The 22104-nt window shown below is 40.5% G+C and overlaps 1 protein-coding gene across 4 annotated transcripts in view; it reads left to right on the top strand.

The window, feature by feature from the left end:
• Window positions 1–22104, top strand: part of LOC119432446 (NF-kappa-B inhibitor-interacting Ras-like protein 1) — a 65973-nt gene that overhangs the window by 16620 nt on the left and 27249 nt on the right. For 3 of the 4 annotated variants that reach the window (XM_037699612.2, XM_037699626.2, XM_049670961.1), the window contains 2 exons: window positions 10488–10583; window positions 15417–15464. In XM_037699612.2, coding sequence (XP_037555540.1) covers window positions 10488–10583; window positions 15417–15464 — 144 coding nt within the window. The remainder of the gene's footprint in view (window positions 1–10487; window positions 10584–15416; window positions 15465–22104) is intronic. The other variant, XM_037699618.2, reaches the window with a different exon arrangement.

Here is a 22104-nt window from a genome sequence, read left to right on the forward strand (position 1 = left end):
TTCACTTGCACAAAAATTTAGAAAGGGGCAGCACTGAGCACCACGAAATGAACAAAGTTGAAAGGGGAGCTTTATGGCACCGTCATTAACCACAATGTTATTCATTTATGTGGTGCAGCCAAAAGGACAGAGGATGGATAACGATTTGTTGAAGTTTATTTCTTTCTTTGGTACAGAAAGAGGAACAAGAGCTAAAGGCCATGTGGCTTGACAGAGGCTCTTGCTCCTAAGCGCATTCGGCAAACATATTCAAAGCAAATACAACACAAAAAACGAGTGAGTACAATGTAGGAAATACAAATAAACAAGATAGATTTATACAATTATTACATGAATATACATTCTATGCTTGAAAAAAAATTATTGGTATATACTTTCATATTATAGTGCAGATAGAAACATACATATACAGAGCATAAGAAAATGTTAGTGCAATAGCATTTTATTTATAATGAATTTGAGAATGTGAGAGAAAGGTTTTTATACATTCTTTAAAATGGGGTGCATAAAAATCAATTTTTTTTTCAACGATGTTTAGTAGATTAGGTATTTGATAGTTTACATCCTGCCGTCCATAGTTAGTACGCGTGAATGGTGTTGTTCTGATTTGATTGCGTGATGGGTATCGATGAGGTATCGAATGGGTATCGAGCTTCTGCGTGGGCTGACAACATGTAGTCAGTGTTTTTCTATATGTAAGAGTAATCTATAGTAGAAAACGTGATTTGCTCGGATCAATGAATGTTTGTTAAAAAGATTGTGTGTGGGTAAGTCTCGCAGCCTGCCATGGTAGTTTTCAAAAATTCGGGCTACTCGTTTTTGCAAGTTTATTAACTTCTCATAGTTTTTTGCTGTCGTTGTTCCCCATATCAAGGCACAATAAGTTAGCTTCGAGTTAAAAAGGGCATAATACATTGCTTTCTTTAGCCATAATGGTATTATATCACCAATTTTATACATACAGCCTACTACTTTACTAAGGTCATTGCTCAGCTTGTTGATATGATTGTCCCAGGCGAGGTTCTCCTGAAACCATACCCCCAAAAACTTTTGCTTTGTTACTTGTTGAATCCTCTTTGCTTGAAATAGAACATTAATATTGTTACGAGACTGCGTGCAATGGGACAAAGATGACGTTGATGTATTTCTGTAAGGCGGAAGAACAGAACTGACCCGAGGGTGAGGCAGGGATGCAACAGGCTGGAGTCCTGCGTTAGCCAGCTCTTCCCTCACGACAGCTTGTATTAAAGAGACTGTCGGTCGGGGATCGTCGGAAGGGCGTGCGAAATAGGAAGGTGGCGACGCCGCCTCAATTTCACGATGCGGACAAGGCTATCGGTGGTCGATTGCTGATTGGTCGGCTGAAAGTCCGTGCAGGACGATGTAGTGGCCGTGTTTGGAAGACGCATGAATTGTTGGGCGATGCGGTGACTCTTCAGTGCTTCAAAACGCCGGCATTCCTTGATAATGTCTTCAACGGTCAAGCAGTCCTTAAAGACCAGCAAGTTGAAAGCATCATCAGCAATGCCTTTCAGGACGTGACTTACTTTGTCCGCCTCGGTCATGGTGGCATCAACTCGGCGGCAAAGGGCGATAACGTCAAGGATGTACGACACGTACGACTCCGTGGGAGATTGGGCGCGACAGGAGAGATCTTTCGAAGCGGCGCTCTGGCGGCCAATTGGTTTGCCAAATAGGTCACGGAGCTTCTGCTTACATAGATCCCAGCTGGTCAGATCCGTTTCGTGAGTGTCAAACCAGACGCGCGCTGTCCCACTGAGGTAGAAACCGATATTCGCGAGTGTCACTGTCGGGTCCCACCGATTGTTGGTTGCGACGTGCTCGTAATTCCTAATCCAGTCATCAACGTCGACGATGTCAGTGCCGAAAAAGGATCTTGGGTCGCGGGTTGGATCAAGATCACTGGCTGGGGTGCCGGTGTTGCGGTTGACGCAATATCCCCGCCTGTTGACATGGTGGAACTTGCGAGGACACGTCCGCTGCGGAGTTCCGTTTTGAGTAGTACCCGAGCACTTCCACCAAAATGTCACGGGAAACGGTATAACTGAAAACATATTTACAAAATATATACAGCGAGCTGTAGCACTGCCAAGATGGCGGAAAAGACCATCTCTTCAGTCATCGTCTTCTTCACCCAAATGATCAACGTCATCTTTGTCCCATTGCACGCAGTCTCGTAACATTTAACAGGTAATGGTTTATTTATTGGTTTAAATATGATATATTTAGTTTTGTTGACATTCAATTGAAGTTTGTTTATGTACAGCCATTTAGATAATAAATTCAAGTAATCATTCATTTCTTTTTCTATGCATTGCAGGGAAGAATTTGCAACGAAAAGATTAGTATCATCTGCGTACATTATGATATTAGGTGAGGAAGAAATGCATGGAAGGTCACTAATATAAAGGTTAAATAATACAGGACCAAGTATGGATCCCTGTGGTACGCCAGTCTGTATTTTGAGAAGTGAGGAAGTCGCCTGATTGAATGAAACACACTGATAACAATCTGTTAAGTAACTCCTCATCAGATCTAATGCTGTACCACGTATACCATAATCATAAAGTTTGGACAGAAGCATAACATCATTTACACTTGCAAGCGCCTTACGCAGGTCCAGAAATAAACCTACCGTGTATAAACGTTTTTCAATATCTTGCAGTACTTGATTTTTTATGTTTAAAAGCGCATCCTCACATGATTTATTTTTTTGAAATCTATATTGGGCCGTACTGATAATACCATATTTCCTTAAGAAATCCTCCAGTCGTGAATTTAGAACAGTTTCAAAAAGTTTCGGCAGGAGAGGTAGTATCGATATAGGTCGGAAATTGTTTATGTTATGGTCAGCGCCACCTTTATGAATCGGGAAAACTCTGGCTATTTTAAGTTTGCTAGAGAAAATTCCAGATTCAAACATTTTATTGATAATGTGAGCTAAGACATTAGAGATGATGTCAGACACATATTTTATAGGGGATGCCATGATACCGTCGACACCTGCAGCAGTGTTGCATTTAAAGTTAGTGATCATGCTTTCAACTTCGCCTGGTGTTACCAGAAATAACGTTAACGAGTTTGGTTCGGTCTGTTTCGTAACCGTATGTCCCATCTCTTCTGGATCTTCTGCAGAAATATTGGTACAGCATTGAACAAAGTGAGTATTTAGGGCTGTGACTGCTTCGTCATCTGCAAGAGTACCGTTTACAGAAGGTATTTGTAGGCCTTGAGGGCTAGCCTTTCCTCCAGATAGCTTCTTAATTTCCGGACAAACTTTTCTTGGATTCGTATAGATGCGCAAGAATACCTTCTCATAATATTTTTCTTTTGCCTTTTCTAATTCTGAATTTACTTGGTTTCGGTACTCCTTGAATTTGGCTAATTGATTTATGTCTCGCGTTTTAAGAAATGTATGGTACATTTTATTTCTATTTTTAATTTTTCTCAAAAGCACACCATCTATCCACGGCATTCAAATTTTTTTAGGGTCGTCTTATAGCACTATGTTGTGGGAAGGCTATATCGTAGCATGCGATTAGTTTATCGAAAAATGAATTGTATGCCTTATTTGGGTCACTTTCGGTTAGCTCGGATTCCCAGTTTTTTTCAAGGATCTGACAGCGAGTTTCCGCGGTCATCGAGCGAGATGCATTCATGTTTACCTATTCGCGCGTGACACCGTGCTTGTCTATTTAGTTAAAAGGCGAATGTTTACAAGTTTATACGGCCCATTAAACTACTATCCTTGCTTCGTATACCTCTCTACTAATTTGCTATCGCAATCGAAGCTTCGCCTTACGGGCGAAACTGCGACATTTTCTTTAATACACCAGGGAATATGTATGGGCTGGAGCGCTGATGGCAGACATATCCAAATCATGACCGGCAAATTTTGCCATGACTTCCACTGAGTGAAGACGTTTAATACCGTGTGATTTGCTACAGCTTCGCTGGTCATCCGCCTTCAGTGGGTGGAATGGCTCATTTTCTTCCTGCTTCCCTCTTAAACGTACACGTACAGGCTCCTTAAATAAACAGGCAGAGCGGAAGAGGGACTAGCCAAGTTAGCACAGAGTAACAGACACGCACGCTCGCATACATGGAGAAAAAGCTAAGATGCAATGATAGGAGACCACTTTGTTCTCCCTTTTGTGTTTGTTTCGGCGTTAAGTGGTTGACTAAGTATACGGACAGTCAATCGCTCCCTCTATTTCCCGCTCGCTTGGCTCAATCCGACCGAAGGAGAGCTTAGCGAGCATGGGCGGCAAGCATGCACACGTTTTAAGTCAATGACAGAGAGATGGACAGAGAGAGTTTCGGGGTGACATCAATGTTTATGTCACCATGAATAAATTGAAACGAAAACTTTAGTCGTGCTAGTTTTGCTCTACTTTGCAGTGTTAATAAACCAGCTCTCTTTAATAATTTAGTCAATCAATCCGTTAATTTGTATTTAATAAAACATAACCTTATTGCCTTCCTCTGCACCCCTTCCATTCTTGCAATGAGTTATTTTGTCTACGGAAACCAAACAACATTCGCATGCTCCAGCACTGTTCGAACAAGCATTTTGTAGGCCAGCAAATTTTATCTGGGGGCGCAAGATGAAGATGTCTTCTCAGAAAGAAGAGTCGGTGTAGTGCTCAGCATGTACATTGATTTCCACTTGAGGTTATTTTGTTAACATGGCTTTCCCATCGGAGACCGTATGTTAAAGTGACACCTAAATATTTACGTTGAAATGCACAAGTGAGAGGTGTGCCATTAATAATGTAAGTAAACTCAGATATTCGTTTCTTTCTTACTGTTAGCGTTACAGATTTTTCGGCATTTAGAGTCATCTGCCACTCCTGACACCAAGAAAAGGCAGAATTTTATATATGGTGATTATCACTGTGTATAATTTCGCGGTACGAAATACAATAGTCAGCGAATAGACGGATGTTACCATGTAATCGGAAAGGCAAATCTTTTATGTATATTAAAAATAAACCTGGGTCCAAAACGCTGCCTTGGCGCACTCCCGATGCAACAGGAGCTAAATTGGAACCTTTGTTATGAATATACACGAATTGTGAGCGGTATAGATCAGCACAGTGACTCATGAGTGCACTCACTCACACTCGCACTCATTTCAAAGGGGTGAGTGCGAGTGAGTGCCAGTGAGTGAGAGTGTGAGTGGAGGTGAGTGCCAGTGAATGTGAGTGTAAGTGAGGGCGAGTGCGAGCGAGTGCCAGTGAGTGTGAGTGCCAGTGAGGGTGAGTGCAGGTGAGTGCGAGTGAGTGCCAGTGAGTGTGAGTGCAGGTGAGTGCCAGTGAATGTGAGTGTAAGTGAATGCGAGTGTGAGCGAGTACCAGTGAGTGTGAGTGCAGGTGAGTACGAGTGAGTGCCAGTGATTGTGAGTGCAGGTGAGTGTGAGTGCAGGTGAGTGCGAGTGCGAGTGAGTGCCAGTGAGTGTGAGTGCAGGTGAGTGCGAGTGAGTACCAGTGAGTGTGAGTGCAGGTGAGTGCGAGTGAGTGTCTGTGAGTGTGAGTGGAGGTGAGCGCGAGTGCGAGTGAGCGCCAGTGAGTGTGAGTGGAGGTGAGTGTGAACGCGAGTGAGTGTGGGGCCTGGAAAAAATTATGGTGAGTGAGTGTGAGTGAGTGTTCTCCCACACTGCCGACCTATGAAGAAAAGATTGGAAGATGATCGCTTATGTCTGAGGACATGACACCGGCAGTCACGGGATGAAGATGCACATTAGTGATACAGACGTCTAACAAGGTGGCACTATGTGCTGTTACTCGTGTTGGCAGGGTGATAATATTCGAGCATGCGTAAGAGTACAGCAACTGGTTATATTCTCTTGTTATTGTATTTTCAGCCATCATATCCATGTCCGTATCACCTAGTATGGCGAACATTTTGCCTGTCTCGCTGAGATAAAATAGCAGCTTATCCATAAAGGAAAAGAATTCCTTTTTGTTGCCACAGGGTGGCCTGTAGACTACAGCAACTGTTCCTGCTTTAAGACGAATAGCGAGGCATTCGACGTTATGATTAATTAGCGAGAAATCTGCAATTTTTCCCGATTTTATATCAGTTCGTATATAAGCTGCTAGACCACCACCTCTTGCATAGGTCCACACATATTTCCAACCAACCTGATTCTTTTGTTTCGCAGCACTTAGTAACTGCTTACCTAGTCTTGTCAGGTGCTCATTAACAACAACCAGACAAGTTTCATCAAAGCCAAGCATTCTGGTATTAATTTTAGTCCGTGATGCGCGTAGTTCTCGAGCCGTATGGGGTAGTCCTTATCAGATAACCATGTCTCAGAAAAAAGAAACACGTAAAAGGTTTTGGACTGTTGGAGCAACTCTTCAATTTTATCTTGCTTATTTTTTATACTCTGGATGTTTAAATGACAGATTAAAATATGTTTTTGTGAACCGGCAGATATATTTCCAAATGAGACGTAATCATGATATAGACATTTACCGAATGAAGCCATAACTGGACTCAAACCCATAAAAAATTATTCTCGCGAGAAAAGGAAAAGAAAGATATTAGGTTATCATTCTGCGGATGTCATTAAAGGTGAAAATATGCAGAATTGGAGACGTTTCATTTCGCCTGGCCATTACTTTCCCTCCTGTGGTCCACACATATTTCCAACCAACCTGATTCTTCTTTTGTTTCGCAGCACTTAGTAACTGCTTACCTAGTCTTGTCAGGTGCTCATTAACAACAACCGGACAAGTTTCATCAAAGCCAAGCATTCTGGTATTAATTTTTGTCTTCCATGATTTAGCAAGGAGAGCGTTCCTCTTGATGCGGCACACAAAATGAACAATTATGTTTGTTCGTTATGTTTTGCTGTGGGTACTTTATGGCATGCATCAATATCAGAATCTTGCACTTCCTCTGCAACAAGCTCGCCAATCTTCTTAATAATAGTTATTGTCTCACCATCAACAGGAACACCCTTGATTTCTAAGTTGTTGGAACGCTGGTACGTTTCAAGCTCCTCTAGTTTTCGCGTCAGCTTAGCATTTTCCACTTTAAGTTCCTTGTTTTCTGTTACAACAGCCTGGATTACTTCTTCCAAGGCTCCCAGATCCTTAATTTCCTGTTTCAGTTCTTTTTGTTCTTCTAGACTGTCTCTTATCTCTCTCAGTTCATTAATTAATTCAGCGTGCAAATCGTCCACAGCCTTTTTTGACATGGGGTTTCTGGGCTATAACACTATTACACGCGAGTAAAGAACAGATAAGTTTCAGATGTGGTTTGGTGCAGTTCGGCAGCAGTGCATAAATTTGAATGGGAGGAAATATAAAGTACAGCGCTTACCTGCAAAAGCAGATAACCATTAGTTGTTTGCTCAAGATGCACTGCTTCCGAACTGCAAGCCTGGTCGTCGATCCGCCGCTTTTTCTAAGCCAGCCGTGCTGTCCTGCTGCCCTCTTGTGGTAAGAAGGCGCCAAGGAAACCACATAAGTGTCCGAGAAGTGCATTGCAAGGACGGAGCAATGTTGCTCCGCAATCTTGTAGGCGTCGCACCACTTTCTTCCACGTGCGTGGCAAATCCAGCGATGAAAACGATCAGCTGCAAAAGCAGATAACCATTAGTGGTGTGCTCAAGATGCACTGCTGCCGAACTGCATATTGACGGCGCCATAAAACTCCACTTTCCATCTTCTTCATTTCACAGTGCTTATTGCTGTACCTTTCAGAGTTTTTGTGCAAATGAATGCATATGCGTTTTTTGTTCTCTCGTTCTTTCATCTCTTGTTACATAATAAATCTGTAGTAGCACGCCAAACCTTTTGTTCGGCTAACCACCCCACCTATGATTAAAATTTATCACCAGAGCACATATATTTTCACTGCTGGCTGATATTACGTTTTTCTTGTGAAACATTTTTGGAATATGAAAATTATTTACGCGGTAGGTGGGCTATGCGGGATGAATAAAGTATGATGGCAGTGCGTGTTTAAGACACTGTTGCCCTAGGATAGCAGTCTATCTAGCATAACGCAGCACCAGCATTTTGAGCAGTTTACCTTACAGCGCATTCCTGTCAACATTGGCAGACACGGTCCCTGTTATGCGTGCTTTTACATCATTGATGAACACGCAAACCATTTTGAGTTGAACTTGTAAAAAAAAAGAGAGGCAGGGGGCAGAGTCAGTTCCGAGGAGTACTAAGAACTGATTGTGACTGTTGTGAGAATTTTCTGTATCCCTTGAAAGAGGTTGGTTCACAGACCAAAACTGTTGGGTAAGTAATTCAAAGATAACCGCGAGGTTGTGCCTCTCATCTCTCTCTCTATATATATATATATATACAGTACAACTGACGGTGGTCTGCGCCGGACCACCATCAGTTGCACTTCGCTCCTTGAAGAGGCTGGTTATGTGTCAAGTAAGCTCCTGAACAAAACTTTGCGATGTGGAGAATGCAGTTTAAATCGTGGATGCAGGATCTCAAAGAAATGCGACGTAATGTTAACCCGTTTTCTTGCACTTACCGCTAATCGGCTCCAATTTCTTTTTTTTTTTTAACGTGTATAAATTTTGGTATAGCTACTTCTTTTTTTTCAAGTGGATGCAAAATGTCGGCTTTTCAATATTTTGTTTAATATTTTAAAGATTTCTTTGTAAATGGTGTGTCTGGAAACGCCAAGTTTTCTAAAATTCATATTGCTGCATTATTTTGTAAAGCTTTGTTTACAGCTTAAAAATATCTTGAAAGTGGTGCGAGCAGACATGACTTCACTACTGCTTGGCTTCAGTTTCACAATTTTATGCATGGGCCTTTGCATGAATAACTAAAAACATAATTAATTAGCTAACTGGACATTGTGATTTCTCATGAATGTAATTTTCCCCTCTTCCAGAAATTCACTTGAAAAGGTGGAACAGTGCTGTCACTGATTAATTCTTTAAACCTGTTTGAATTAAAAAGAACATGTTGTATAATAATTGTGTGCTGCTGCAGTATTTCACACATTACTGCTTGGCAATTCCTGTCAACACGTGTTTAGGCATGTTCTTGTAGTGGCATGGCCAGTATGTGTAACAGTTTCGTGTACCTTATGATGGAATCTCCTCAGTACAACTCTGTCAGAGTCTGTCTACACCGTTTACTAGTATATAGTGATTCCCCACTGCATTGGCTGCTGACTGAACAAGAACATAGATACTGAAAAGAAACTGATGAGTTATTATATGAACAAAATAGTCATTGATGAGGTTTTGTATGAATATATATACACAAGCAAAAAAGAGGGAGTGAAAAAAAAATTTTTTTTTATTCAGAGGTGCTGAATTTTTGAAAAAGAAAACAAAAGTAAAGATAATTGATGCTGTTTCACATCTGAAAGCCACAGTTAGCTGTGAGGGACACACCCTTGTGGGGGCTCCAGACTACGTCCATGAAGATCTAAGCACTCGGAAGCACGGAAAGACTGAGGCAGAAGAAATGAGGAGTGGACAAGAAATGGGCAGTGCCTGTCTTGTCCATTTTAGACTGGAGGTACTGCACATAAAGTGACTCATGCAACACTGTTAACTCCCAAGTATGAGCCATAGTCATCATAGCAGCTTGTACCATTGTCCTCAAATATGGGTCTTACTTTCCTAGAACATGTCTGGTTTTTCAGCTCTCCTTGGTTTTCGTTTTCAGTTCTTCTTGGAGGGGGAGGGTATTAGAAGTGGATATTGTAAGGGGTGGGGAATGTGCGCTGTTTGGCATATATGAGGGGTGATTAAAAAGATTTGCAACTTGTGTATTAGGGAAGCTGCCTGGGGTGTAAAAAAAAAAATAATTTTAACATAATCTCCTGGCATAAACTGACTCTAAAGATAGATAGAGACTACTTGCGGCAAAACCTTGGCACATGTGTGCAACATTTCCTTGTTCTATTTTTCATATTTATGAGCCCTTATTTTTAATGGCAAATGCCAGCGAGTTATACCACTTAAGCATGATATGCCGGTTGTTTCACATAACTTGAGCCAAGGATTTTAAAAAATTGGTAAAACACAGCTGTTTGCCGTCATGTGGCGCTCTTTTTGTAGTATTTTTCTGCCCCATACTTGTCATACTAGACAACCTGGAATTCATTTTTGTCAACACTAGCTAAGAGATGGGAACATTAAAAGACAATTTACAGCTGTTTCAAGAACTAAAGCTTTTCTCTGTTGATGTGCTCATACATTGTCTTTTCCATTGCTAACCTTGTATACAGCTTTTCTTTTGTCTCTGCTTGAAAATTTGTTAAACGAGTACAACCACAATATAGCCATATATGATTACATTGCAGCTGTGCAGCTAGTGTTGGGGTGTTAGAGGGGCTGGGATGAGTCTACATAAGTGGCAAAGTCAGTCACATTTTACCATAAATGGCCACCTTTCAGGGTCAGCTGTTTTCAGTTATACAATGGATCATACTACTCTTCATCATTATATTCACAGGACATTCAACCAACAATTGAAGACATCTACTGTGCTTTAGTTGACAATGACCGAGGAGGGAAGGAGAAGGTGCAGTTTTTCGACTCCCGTGGTGTGGTAAGCAGCTTTTTTACACTATGTGATTTGACTTTAAACTACTGGGCTGGTATAACATAAAACTATTCCAATCTGTTTTAATACCAAATCGGTCATTAGCCCTCCCCGATAAGTCAAGATGGACCGGGCTCTGCCTATATGGGCGTGGCGCCCGCGCATATGGGCTGGACCCTAACCATTCTGACTTATCACAGAGGGCTAATGGCGGATTTGAAATAAAAACAGTTGGAATAGTTCTATGTTATACCAGCCCTGGTGTTCAAATAGAGGCACTTTCTAATTCCTAATATGAATATTCAAGAAAAATTATCTTTGGTTTCGCATTCAAATATTGAGTATTTTCTCATTTTTAAACAGTTAGATATAATGCATATTCAGATATTTGGTCAACTGAGCAGCTCATAAATGAAAAATAACTGAGCTCTTCATATCTGGTGCGCCATCACAATGACCATAAAGAAACACACGAACAGCATGTCACCAGATGCATGTAATGTGCTGTGTTCTTGAATGAGCAAAGTGTAATGCCACAGCACTGCACATCATTTTAAAGGGATGCGAACATGGTAGGATCATCCAAATAATAAACTGCTTTATCTAACTGGAGAAATCGTAAGCTGCCTAAAGGCAATGCATTCATATTATTTCACTGGAAATTATTGAGCTGAAGTACTCCATGTGTTGGCTCAGCAACTGGTGCCTCTGCGCAGCAACTGTGGCTCTTTTGCAGCAGAGCTATTTCAAGTAGTCATTTGCATCTGCATTTCTCCCTGTAGACACTTATATGTGTTGTATATCTCATGTATTTTGACAGAAACGAATATCCCATGACTTTTAATTGTGCATTCTCCAATTGAATACGAATCGAATAAGAAGGACTATTTCATTCGAAATTTCGAATATTCGCATACCCCTACTTTCGACGCATCTTTCCCTGTCTTGAAACTAACATACCTGCTAATCTCCCAGTTTACTTGTTCAGTGTATGGATTTTCAACATTTCATGTGGTCACATATCATAAGAAGCCAACAAACAATGACACCAAGGACAACATAGGGGAAATTACTTGTACTTACTAATTGAATTAAAGAAATGATAAATTAATGGAAATGAAAATGGATGAAAAAACAACTGTCCGCAGGTGGGGAACGAACCCACGTCTTCGCATTACGCGTGCTTATTGCGCATTACGCGGGTTTATTGACCAGTTGCCATCACCCAAAAAGATCACGTGCTCGTGACGCCTGTGGCAGAAAGGATGTTCCACATCCGCCTCTAGGTTTGTGAGTGGTGGCGCTGGCTAACACTCCCATGGTTATTTCTAGTTGTAACACATAAATACCCCAGAAAGTCGATGGAAAAACGGCTCCGTGGTAGCTCAATGATGAGAGCATCGCACGCGTAATGCGAAGACGTGGGTTCGTTCCCCACCTGCGGACAGTTGTTTTTTCATCCGTTTTCATTTCCATTGATTTATCATTTCTTTAATTCAATTAGTAAGCACAAGTAATTTCCCCTATGTTGTCCTTGGTGTCATTGTCATTGTTTGTTGGCTTCTTATGATATGATTAATAAAAATCGGGCCCCTCGGTTCCCTTTCTTCTCATTCATGGTCACATGGCTGACATAAAAAGCTTCTATAAATTCTAGAAACCTGTTGGTGACTCCAGAAGTAAAAACCCTGGTGGCTTGCTCAAGCCTTATTGCCATTGCTATCAATGTGCGATTGTAGTAGCACTACACAGTGCGCTGCCATTTTTGTTGCATGACTGCTGTAATTCTGGTATTCCGTGGAACTCTGCTGACAATTACTGCATCATAAAGTAACTGGCCCTCAGCAAGTGGGGTGCTGTATATGACTCATTTTCCCCTGTGGTATCATCGAGAAACATCTCGATGATTGCATTACAGCAAGCTATGTTTCTTTGCAATTGCATTTCAGCTTCTGTATTGTTTCTCTGCCACATTAGCCTTTTTTGTCATCAGTGATAGCTAACTGCCAAGAGCTGGAGTACGGAGTATCTCATCGCGCATGCCACGGAGTCTCTCATCACACATGCTGTGCAAGTGTTTTTAAAGCAGCACACAGCAGAATCTTCATACAGTATATATATCATGCAATTGAAGAAAGGCAAGGGCCCTATGTTCTGTAGTGCTTGTTGCTGTAAATGTCCCATACGGTGGGTAGAACAATCTTGTTCTTCATACTGTTTTGAAAAACCATGGGAATCTTGTTTGTTTGTGTCAGTGTTACTATCGAAGGGAATTATGAAAGTACAATATGTTAACAATTAATCCACGGCGGCCGCATTTCGATGGGGGTGAAATGCGAAAACACCCGTGTACTTAGATTTAGGTGCACGTTAAAGAACCCCAAGGGGTCCAAATTTTTTGGAGTCCCCCACTACGGCGTGCCTCATAATCAGTTCGTGGTTTTGGCACTTAAAACCCCATAATTTAATTTTTTTTTAACCATGGGAATCGCCTTCACTGACAGGAGCAGCAGCGATGACAGGGGCAGGTTTTCTCCTAACAGAACATAGATGTCATCCATGCAGAGTGGCTCCTTATTCTATATTTATTGGAACATTACATTCTTCATTGATGCATGCTCTCCTCTGCCCAACTCTTGTTCGCAAGATATTCCAGATTTACCAGCAGTATACCTGGAAGGTATAAAACAATTGTTTTAATAGTAGCAACTGTCAATAACACAAAGCAATTCTAACTCGAAATAACTGGTCGATTACATTGCTGCGAGATCATAGTAACCATCTGTAAAGTATCAATTGCAAAAGCAGCTTAGAACGTATTTTAATTTTGAAGTTCATGCGAGCAATGAATTGGAAAGTGCAGCATGTAGTCATCAGCATATGTCCTATTTGTACAAAATGTGGTGTCACAAATTCCGGTAATTCATTTCGGTGATGTGCAACATCACTGGCTTGTCTCATCGTTCGGAAGACATTTCAGCACTGTTTGCTTTGGGTATCTTGTACACCACACGAAGCGTACGTATGTGCGCACATGAGGCACATGCTTAAACTTCTTACCATTTACGGAAAGCCAGGTTATCGAAGCCATGGCCAGCAGTCCCAAAGCTAGTGGTGACATCTTGTGACGATTTGTCTAACTACAATGTATTCAAATCTTGTTTGTTTCGTGTCAGTGTTAATATCGAAGGGAATTATAAAAGTACAATATGTTAACAATTAAGTTGCTGCCAATGCTTTACACCAGCACTTAGGTAGAATATGTAAGTTACAGTATTAGTACCGTGTGCTCTGTGCTAAGATACTGCGTCACCAGATGTCGCTACCAGCGTTTTTCTTGCCATACACCTCTTTGGCTACCCAGCAAACTGCAAACTTTTTTATCGTTTGTGGACACACTAAAATGTGGCTAAATCTCTCTAATGTCGGGATCATACTGCGTAGTGGACTTGTGCCCAAAGAAGCATTGCGATGGTGTAGCAATGCACAGGTTTCCTACCAAACTATCATCAAACTAGCAGACGAAACAGGACCCCACATAGCCCAACATATATTTGATACGCTGAGTTTGACACCTCAAAATGCTGATTAAGTGCAGGAAACAACACAAGAGACATAGTAGCGTTTTTGACAAGCTGGAGCAAAGTTTCAGTTGGTGAATACCTCTGCAAATCAATTACTAGTTAGTTAAGTTATATACTTATAACTAAAATAACCCTTCATTTTTTTCCCCTGCAAATGTACTCTGCAAGGCAAGAAATGGATTAAGTTATTGTAATTTTTTTTAATGTGAAGTGGTGTTCGGGCTTTCTGGTGTTAAGCAGTCCAGAGTCCGCAGTCTAGAGTCTAAATCACTAAATGGTGATTTTTCCAAAAGGTAAGGGCAAGGCAAGAAGATAGAATATTTCTAATGCTACTCGCTGCATGCTAGGAAGAAGTATTTATAAGGCTGGATTTGAAGAGGTTAGGTGTGAAAATTAATGGAGAACATGTCAGCATTGACCTGTTCAGTAATGCTGGAGATAATTTGCAGTAAATGATTGAGAAACCTTTAAGGCTAAGGGTAAATGTGAGGATTAATGTGTGTGTTAGTATGTGATGTGACATTAGTGTGCAACTAAGATAGTGTGCAATAGCCTGGGATGGTAAGAGTTCTGTATTGGTAGTGAGCCTCTTGAACCTGTGCAAGACTAAATTTATTCAAGCCTAGCAGTCACAGGGGACTTTGGTCATAACATGGAAATCACTAAGATGGGTTGGAGAGCAATTGGCAACACTCCCAAGTCATGAGTGGCTGCTTACTGACACCTTCATAAAAGAGTGTATACAGTCAGCATCTTCTACCAATATGGATTCTGTGAACCATGGGGTCGAAACTTTGAAAAAATAACAAATAATCTTAAAAAAAGCTAAAGATCATTCTTAACTTAGAAGGACCTACAAATTCTTCTTAGGAGAAGTCCTTAGCTTCTTTTAAGAAGCTAAGATAACCGGTCTTTTAGAGTAACAGAATGGGTTCTAAGGGAAGAAAACTGCAGTGGAGTACGGTAGAGGATTAGGTGGTGTAATGAGATTACAAAATTTGCAGTCATTTGTAAAGAAGGCAGTCAGGGGTAGTTGGAGAACCCTGGGAAATGTACTTTGTTGTTCTGCACTGGACATAAAATAGGCTGATAATGAAAAGCCAAACTGCAAATGTTACACTGGCTATGCCACGAAATATTTTAGGTTTGGTGATGTAGCTGTGGTATTGCTGCATTGAAATTTTGTGTGTTTATGCTCAAAAGAAAGCTGCTGCAGAAAACAGTGTTACCCTGTTTTTTTTTTTTTTTTCCCCAGGATAGTTCCGACGCAGAGGTTTCAAAGTCCCACCTGGCACATGCAGATGCAAGTATTCACATCATGTTCCCTAATTTTATGTAAAGAACCTTCTACCATAACACTTTCCTACACGAACACTTTATTATAGTTGCATGCCCACTTACTGAAACACTGCGTGCACAGGATTTGGTAGCCTGAAAAATAAAGTTCCTAATGGGGCAAATGTGTCATTTCAAGAGCAGCAAGCATTATTGTATGTAAATATGGAAAAATTTGGATGCATGGCTCTTGTGTGTTCAAATTTGGCTGCTTTTTTGGCGAACTAGGTGTGTGTCTACTGTGCCATGTGAATTAGAGCTCAGATTGACATTTCATTTTTTAGGCATGTTGGCATAAACAATCACTGTTAGCATTAAGCATAGTCCAATTATAAGCCATTTATTTATTTATTTATTTATTTATTTATTTATTTATTTATTTATTTATTTATTTATTTATTTTACATTTCCTCAAAGCACAGTATTTTGAAGGGTAGATGGTAGCAAATAAACCATGCATTTAAGCATCGAAATGGTGAATGCAGTAAGCAGCAGAAATAGATGTGGCCTGAAGGCAAGCCTGGCACTGTACACAGCGGTGGGCAAATTGTTGACAAAGAAGGGCTTATCTAATCTATCACACATTGCTGATGCACTTTTTCATCATCTTTGGGCTCTGGCCTGATATAAATGCAGAGACAGTGGTATCAAATAGAGGTATGAAAATACTCAAAAATTTAAAAGAACAAACTGAACACATTTCATTCAATTTGGTGCTTGAATAAAATAGTAAATATTCAAAACACTGAATATTTATCACATAGTTTAAAATAATCAGTGCTGACATGCAAGCACTCAAAAAAGGAAAAACTAAAACAGTGAGGGGTTCATTTTTCTCATTTTCATCTTTAGACTACCCAAATGAGGGCCTGGTGCATAGCCCAAACTTTTATACCACTGTCGCTACAGTATTTATCTCTGGGAAATATTCCTGCTTAATACTCATGCAATACCGATGCTCATGTGCCATCAGTCTCATCACATTTAGGGTTCAGCGTTTTCAGTCTAAACCCCCCACCCTCTAAAAAAAAGTATGTCCAATTGTTTTTAGGACTTCAAACCAAAACTTGTTCAGTGAAAGCAAATTTACCCGAGAGCTATGATAGAGATAGGCTTGCACCTGCAAGGCTATACGTGCTCCCAACAAAAAGCCTGACAAGGTCAATATCACTGGCCGCTCAAGCAATCTTTGCTCTTTATTTATGGTTGTTTTGCACTTTGATGCGAGGAAAATGAGAAGCTGGGAGGGGGAGTATAAAGAGGGGCCGGGGAGTCCTGGCCCGAGGCCTTGCAGTCTTCATCATGCTGAGACCACTGCTGTAGATTAACTGGACAAGTTAACTGATGGTAACAAGCAGTTGCAGTTTGTCATTTTTTAAATTATTATTATTCATTGGAGCTTTGTAGCTGCATAACGTTATGTTCCTTGTTCTATTTCTGGCTCGAATATCCAATGCAATCTCTCAGTTCCTGCATAGTCACATTGCCATATGGCGTTTTTCCCTTGCTATAGACTGCTTCTCAAAACTGTTATTCTGTATATAGGACGCAACTACAGCGTTGAAGAGCAGGATGTGCAGTCATACAGCACATATCACCATCAACAAAATTAGTGAACGAGAGTCACCGGGAAGAAAAACCGGTAAGCTTGTCATGAAAAATTATCTATAGAAAATAGCTGATTGAAGCTCATATAGAAAAATATATTGACTAAAAAACAAAAAGGATTTTCATGTAACAAATAAAAGGTGAAAAAAGTATGTCAAATTTTCTGAAATTGAAATCTGAAAACGCTGAACCCTACTCATATTATCGTATGATTAGGGGCTTGGTTTATCTTTTACATTCTTTTATGGAGCTTTTTGTTGGTCATGCTTTCAGCGGTATTCTGATACTCTTGCTTTGCTTGTGAAGCTGTCATTTTGTTAAACATTTTGTTTAATTTTAAGTGGCTACCTTTTATAGCATCTTGAATAGTCAGTCACAGCTGTATAGGAGCTCATTTCAGTGCATAGTGTTCCAGTCTTCTTTTGTTGTTGGCGTAAGTTTATGAACTATATAAAGTAAAATTTTTTAGAACTTGAGCATTGTACTGAAAGAGCTTGTCTTATTCAAAAAGTGTTTGATTTGTATTAGATTCGGTTTTAAATATTACTATTTGCACACCCCTAGCATCAAATCAGTCAGGGAGAGAACGAGAAAAGACTGAACAAACTTGTGTTCACTAAATCCTTTGTCACGAGGGCTTCCTTCATGGTCACTACATAATTTTTATTGGTGCAGCGCAGCCCACAACAGTTCTTTGCAATAGAACACTTTCCTGACTCCAAGTTTGCCTTCAGACTACAAAAAATAAATGACTTCATGCTGCTCTTTGGTATAGACAATAAGTGGGGCACCCAGTCGTTTTTCACACCGCTGTTAAAACTACCAGTGTAGCACATACAAACTGGCACAGCAGCGACTGAAGACACAGCGACCTTTTATGGAAAGTGCTAATGCAGCAGCGTGTCAAGTAAAGTTTTTTAGAGAATTGGAGGGAGGATACGTTTTTGCTCTCTTGTAAGTTTGAATGAGACAGGGTAGAAGATAAATTGTGAATTAGGTAGTCTAGCATGCAATCAACCTTGTTTATGAGGAAGCCTACTCACATCTTCCAGCTGACATTACAGGTGTTGTGAATATCAGGATAGTATTTGCAAGAATGGTGCTTTCAAAGTTATGTAAGTTGCCACAGTGCAGGGATATCAGCTTACCTGCATGAATTTGCACTTGTTCATGTTGAATGTCATCTGCCACTTTGGTACCAGTTAGAGATGACATAGAAGGGTCAATAAAGTATTCTGCATAATGCTTGAACTTTTTTTCGCAGAAAATTGATGCATAGTTGGGGGTACAATAATTACGTGGGGAAATTTTTTTGGTGGAACGTTTTAGGTGCCAAATAAAATTATGGTAAATCGGGCTTTTATGCCAGCCAGTGTAAGGTCAAAGAAAATAATACTTCCAAACAGTGTTTACCTATGTGATAAGATCATAGGTTCTACACAAGCAGGAACGGCAAAGGCATTAATTTGCAGACACTAGCTGAACCTAGAGTCACTAAATGAATACAGTCAACGTTCGATTTTTCAGACTCCCTAGGAGCCGCAAAAACGTCCGAGAAAAAATTAATGTGTGCCTTTTACTGCCCCTAAGGGCTCAAATCGCCACAGGCACGTCCAAAAAAGCTCTGAAAGCCTGCCAGTACACTTATTAGGCATATCGGTGCTCGTACTGTGACAGGAGACGGCGAGTGCATGTGTTTATAATTAAAGAATGCATACTGTGTCCAGTGAAAATTCCCCCTTCCCACTCTTGTTATGCTTCACTGCAATACTTCGTGTATGCTTCACCGCGTAACACGGCTGTATTGAGGCGAAGCTGACTTTTAGGAACCAACATAATGCAACGCGCCGTGCTTTCCGAGCATCGAAGCCGATCGCAAGGATTACAGAGGCAGAGTTGGTGCCATTACTGACAGTGGCGAATTCTTTCAATGAAAAACATGGGGTCGAAAGGCAAGAAGCTTGATAGCAAACGTCGAAACAACTAAGCCTAGCGTTGCCACGGTGGTGGCTACGACTGCCAGCGGATCTGCGTGCAAGAGCGCCGGTTCGAGGCAGCGAGATAATCAAAGTGGCAGTGGTGGTGGCTTTGGTTAATGCCGTTTCGAACCTGCGGTCACAGCAAAAAGTCTGGAAAATTGGACGGCGAAGGGTTCTTGCGTCCGAAATTTTAGACATTGACTCTGTATAACTTGACTTTAAATGAAGTGACTTTGGCCAGTCCTATTCAGAGTTGGTGTCAACACTGGTGTCAGACAAGTAGATGACTTTCGCTGCAGCAATTTATAGGGTGTGAAGAATACTCTAGTAAAAAAATTGCATTTCTGATGGCCAATGGGGCAGGGGAGGGGGGTGCGAACATTATGCGAGTAAATATGGTAGCTTACACTCTGGAATACTAGATAGGTCAGTGTTAATCAAAACAGAAGCTTGTAAAGTGTGAAAGGATGCAAAAAATGAAAGAGAAGTGCCGACGTCACCTTCGAATTTTTGCACATGCCTGCTATGTGTCATGGATTTTCAGTGTGTCTGCTCCAAGACAGTTGATTGTTTGTCAGTAATGAAGACTACATTGCAATCAATCGTAGCCAAAAATTCAACCTGGCAATATTTTGCAACTATTTCTATGGAAAAATGTCCCAAATCTGCAGAAATATTACAGAATATGTGACATCATTCTGACATTGTAAGTACTATAGCTATTACGTGAAATTCGGAGAGAAATTGCGCTCTATTTTTTCTTCATTTATTTAGCTTTTTCTGCGAAAGAAATACAAATAAGGTTTCGAAATGACTCTCAACTGTGTTGCTCTTTCATGCCCCTTTAGTATCTGACTGAATAGCAAGTATATTTTCTTGTTAGTAGCTGTTTCACAATAAAGAATGTAGTCACCAGCAAGTATGTGAATCAGAGATGATGCACAGTTAGGCAAGTCAGTAATATGTAAACAAAATAAAGGACATTGGACAGTCTCTTGCCGTGCACCAGATATAGCAGTGGCTAGCTAACATTGTTAACTCTACTATATTTAACAGAAATTTGCTCACATTTATTTGACAATTATGTGTCTGGGGATAAAAAGCTCTAGATCATTTAAACTTGCTCTCAGTGGTGGTGTAGTGGCTTTGGCATTGTGTTGCTAAGCCCTAGGGCACGGAATCAAATCCCAGCCGCGGCAGCCGTATTTCGGTTAGGGTGAAATGCAAAAACACCAGTGTATCGTGCATTGGGTGCACCTTGAAGGTGGTCAGTATTAATCAGAAGTCCCCCACTATAGTGTGCCTCTTAATGATATCATAGTTTAGGCATTTGAAGCCCCACCATTTAATTTTTACTCAACTAGTTTGGGGTGAGGTGGGAGGGGGACAGTTGTTTAAATTAATGTAAATATGTTATTTACATTTTCATGATTTTTGTATTCACTTGTTGACATTTTGCAATTTTTTATTACCTGTTTGTTTTTTGTAAAAAATTTATAAGAATATTGTCTCTACCTTCTGAAATATAAAAAAAAAATTGGCATTTAACATGTCCACTGATGATGATTCGGACTTTCATGAAGTCTAAATTCCTGTGCACATCATGACCCACATCATGGCACATGGGCTTCATGCCACGTGTGCCAGGTTTGTGAATGGCCCGTTGCAGATCATGGCATTTTTGTGCTGCCAGTAGTTCTTTATTCCCATTGCAAACCATGTACTAGAACAAGAATTGAGCAACCATATTAGTTTTTCACATAATGTATAGTAGGTTCTGCGAAACAATTAAAAGTCTGTGTTGTCTTTTCCTATAACTCTTGCTTATTTCACACTGTTCATATGATTATGCACACAGCAGGGATGGCTAATGTGACCCACTGCACTTGACACGGTGACCATGTCAATTTCATTATATTGCAGGCTGTTGAAAGCTAATAAGGAAAAGTAATATTCGAAAAAAAAGCAGGAAAATGAGACTGAAAGCAATATTATTTACCTGAATTGCTCATCTATTTAAAGAAATAACTGTTGCAAAAACATTTGTTTTTTCTTTATTAAATAGCTTCTTGCTCTATAATCTTGGTACTAATCTCATTTCCTCAAACACATAACGTATCATAAACTTATATAATCTTTTAATGCAACCAGTTCAAAATATGTGCCTAGTGGAGCACATCTTCATGGCATAGGATTGCATCACAAACACTGGAGATGGTGGTCACATGGGCCACGATTTGTAGCGGTGCCTTTTCCAATGCTATTCCTTCTTGCACTTTATGCTTCATCAGTGGGCAGAGCACGACGCTCCACCCTTGTTATCAATGAGATCAGTCCATCGTGAACGGTGGACGATAAGAGGGGCGTAGAATCGAGCACAAGCCATTGCTACAAAACCGTGGCCATGTTATGACAAACACATAGATTCACTGGCTGCAAGCCACACCATGACAGCGTAACTGTGTTGCTCTTGGATGCTAAACCCCATCAATCCAAAAAAGTTAGCTACCTGTAAAAAAAAAACTAATAATATTTAATAAGTAATAAAAATAATAAAGAATTAATGTGCCCACAGCCAGCTGCCAATGGCTATTGAATTGTGCAGTGTCTCAAATTTTAGTTTTTATTATAGAAAATGAAGTTCAGTGTATGACAGAAGCCTGTCTGGTCAGGATGATACCTAGTAAAAAGGAAGGGGCCAGGACACCAACCAAAAAAGATTTGGAAGCATTTTAACATTTCTGTTGGCCCACATAGCCTTGTTCACAATGAGTGAAAACCAGCACAGTGCGCGGTTTGTATGTATGGCGCATGATATGATTAGGGCACATGGCATACACAGGCGGAAGATTGCCGTCATTGCGATTACGTGTGTGTGGCGTGGTTTGGATAAACAATGACTCTAGATAAAGGGGTGAAGATAGATTCTTCTCCTTGGCAACCATGCATGCTTTTCCCCATTTGACACAGCATTTGGCATTTGACACAAAGTGTTGCTTATTGATGTCGTTCCTTTGCTGT

This window comes from Dermacentor silvarum, chromosome 1, assembly GCF_013339745.2.
Source record: "Dermacentor silvarum isolate Dsil-2018 chromosome 1, BIME_Dsil_1.4, whole genome shotgun sequence".
Taxonomy (NCBI): domain Eukaryota; kingdom Metazoa; phylum Arthropoda; class Arachnida; order Ixodida; family Ixodidae; genus Dermacentor; species Dermacentor silvarum.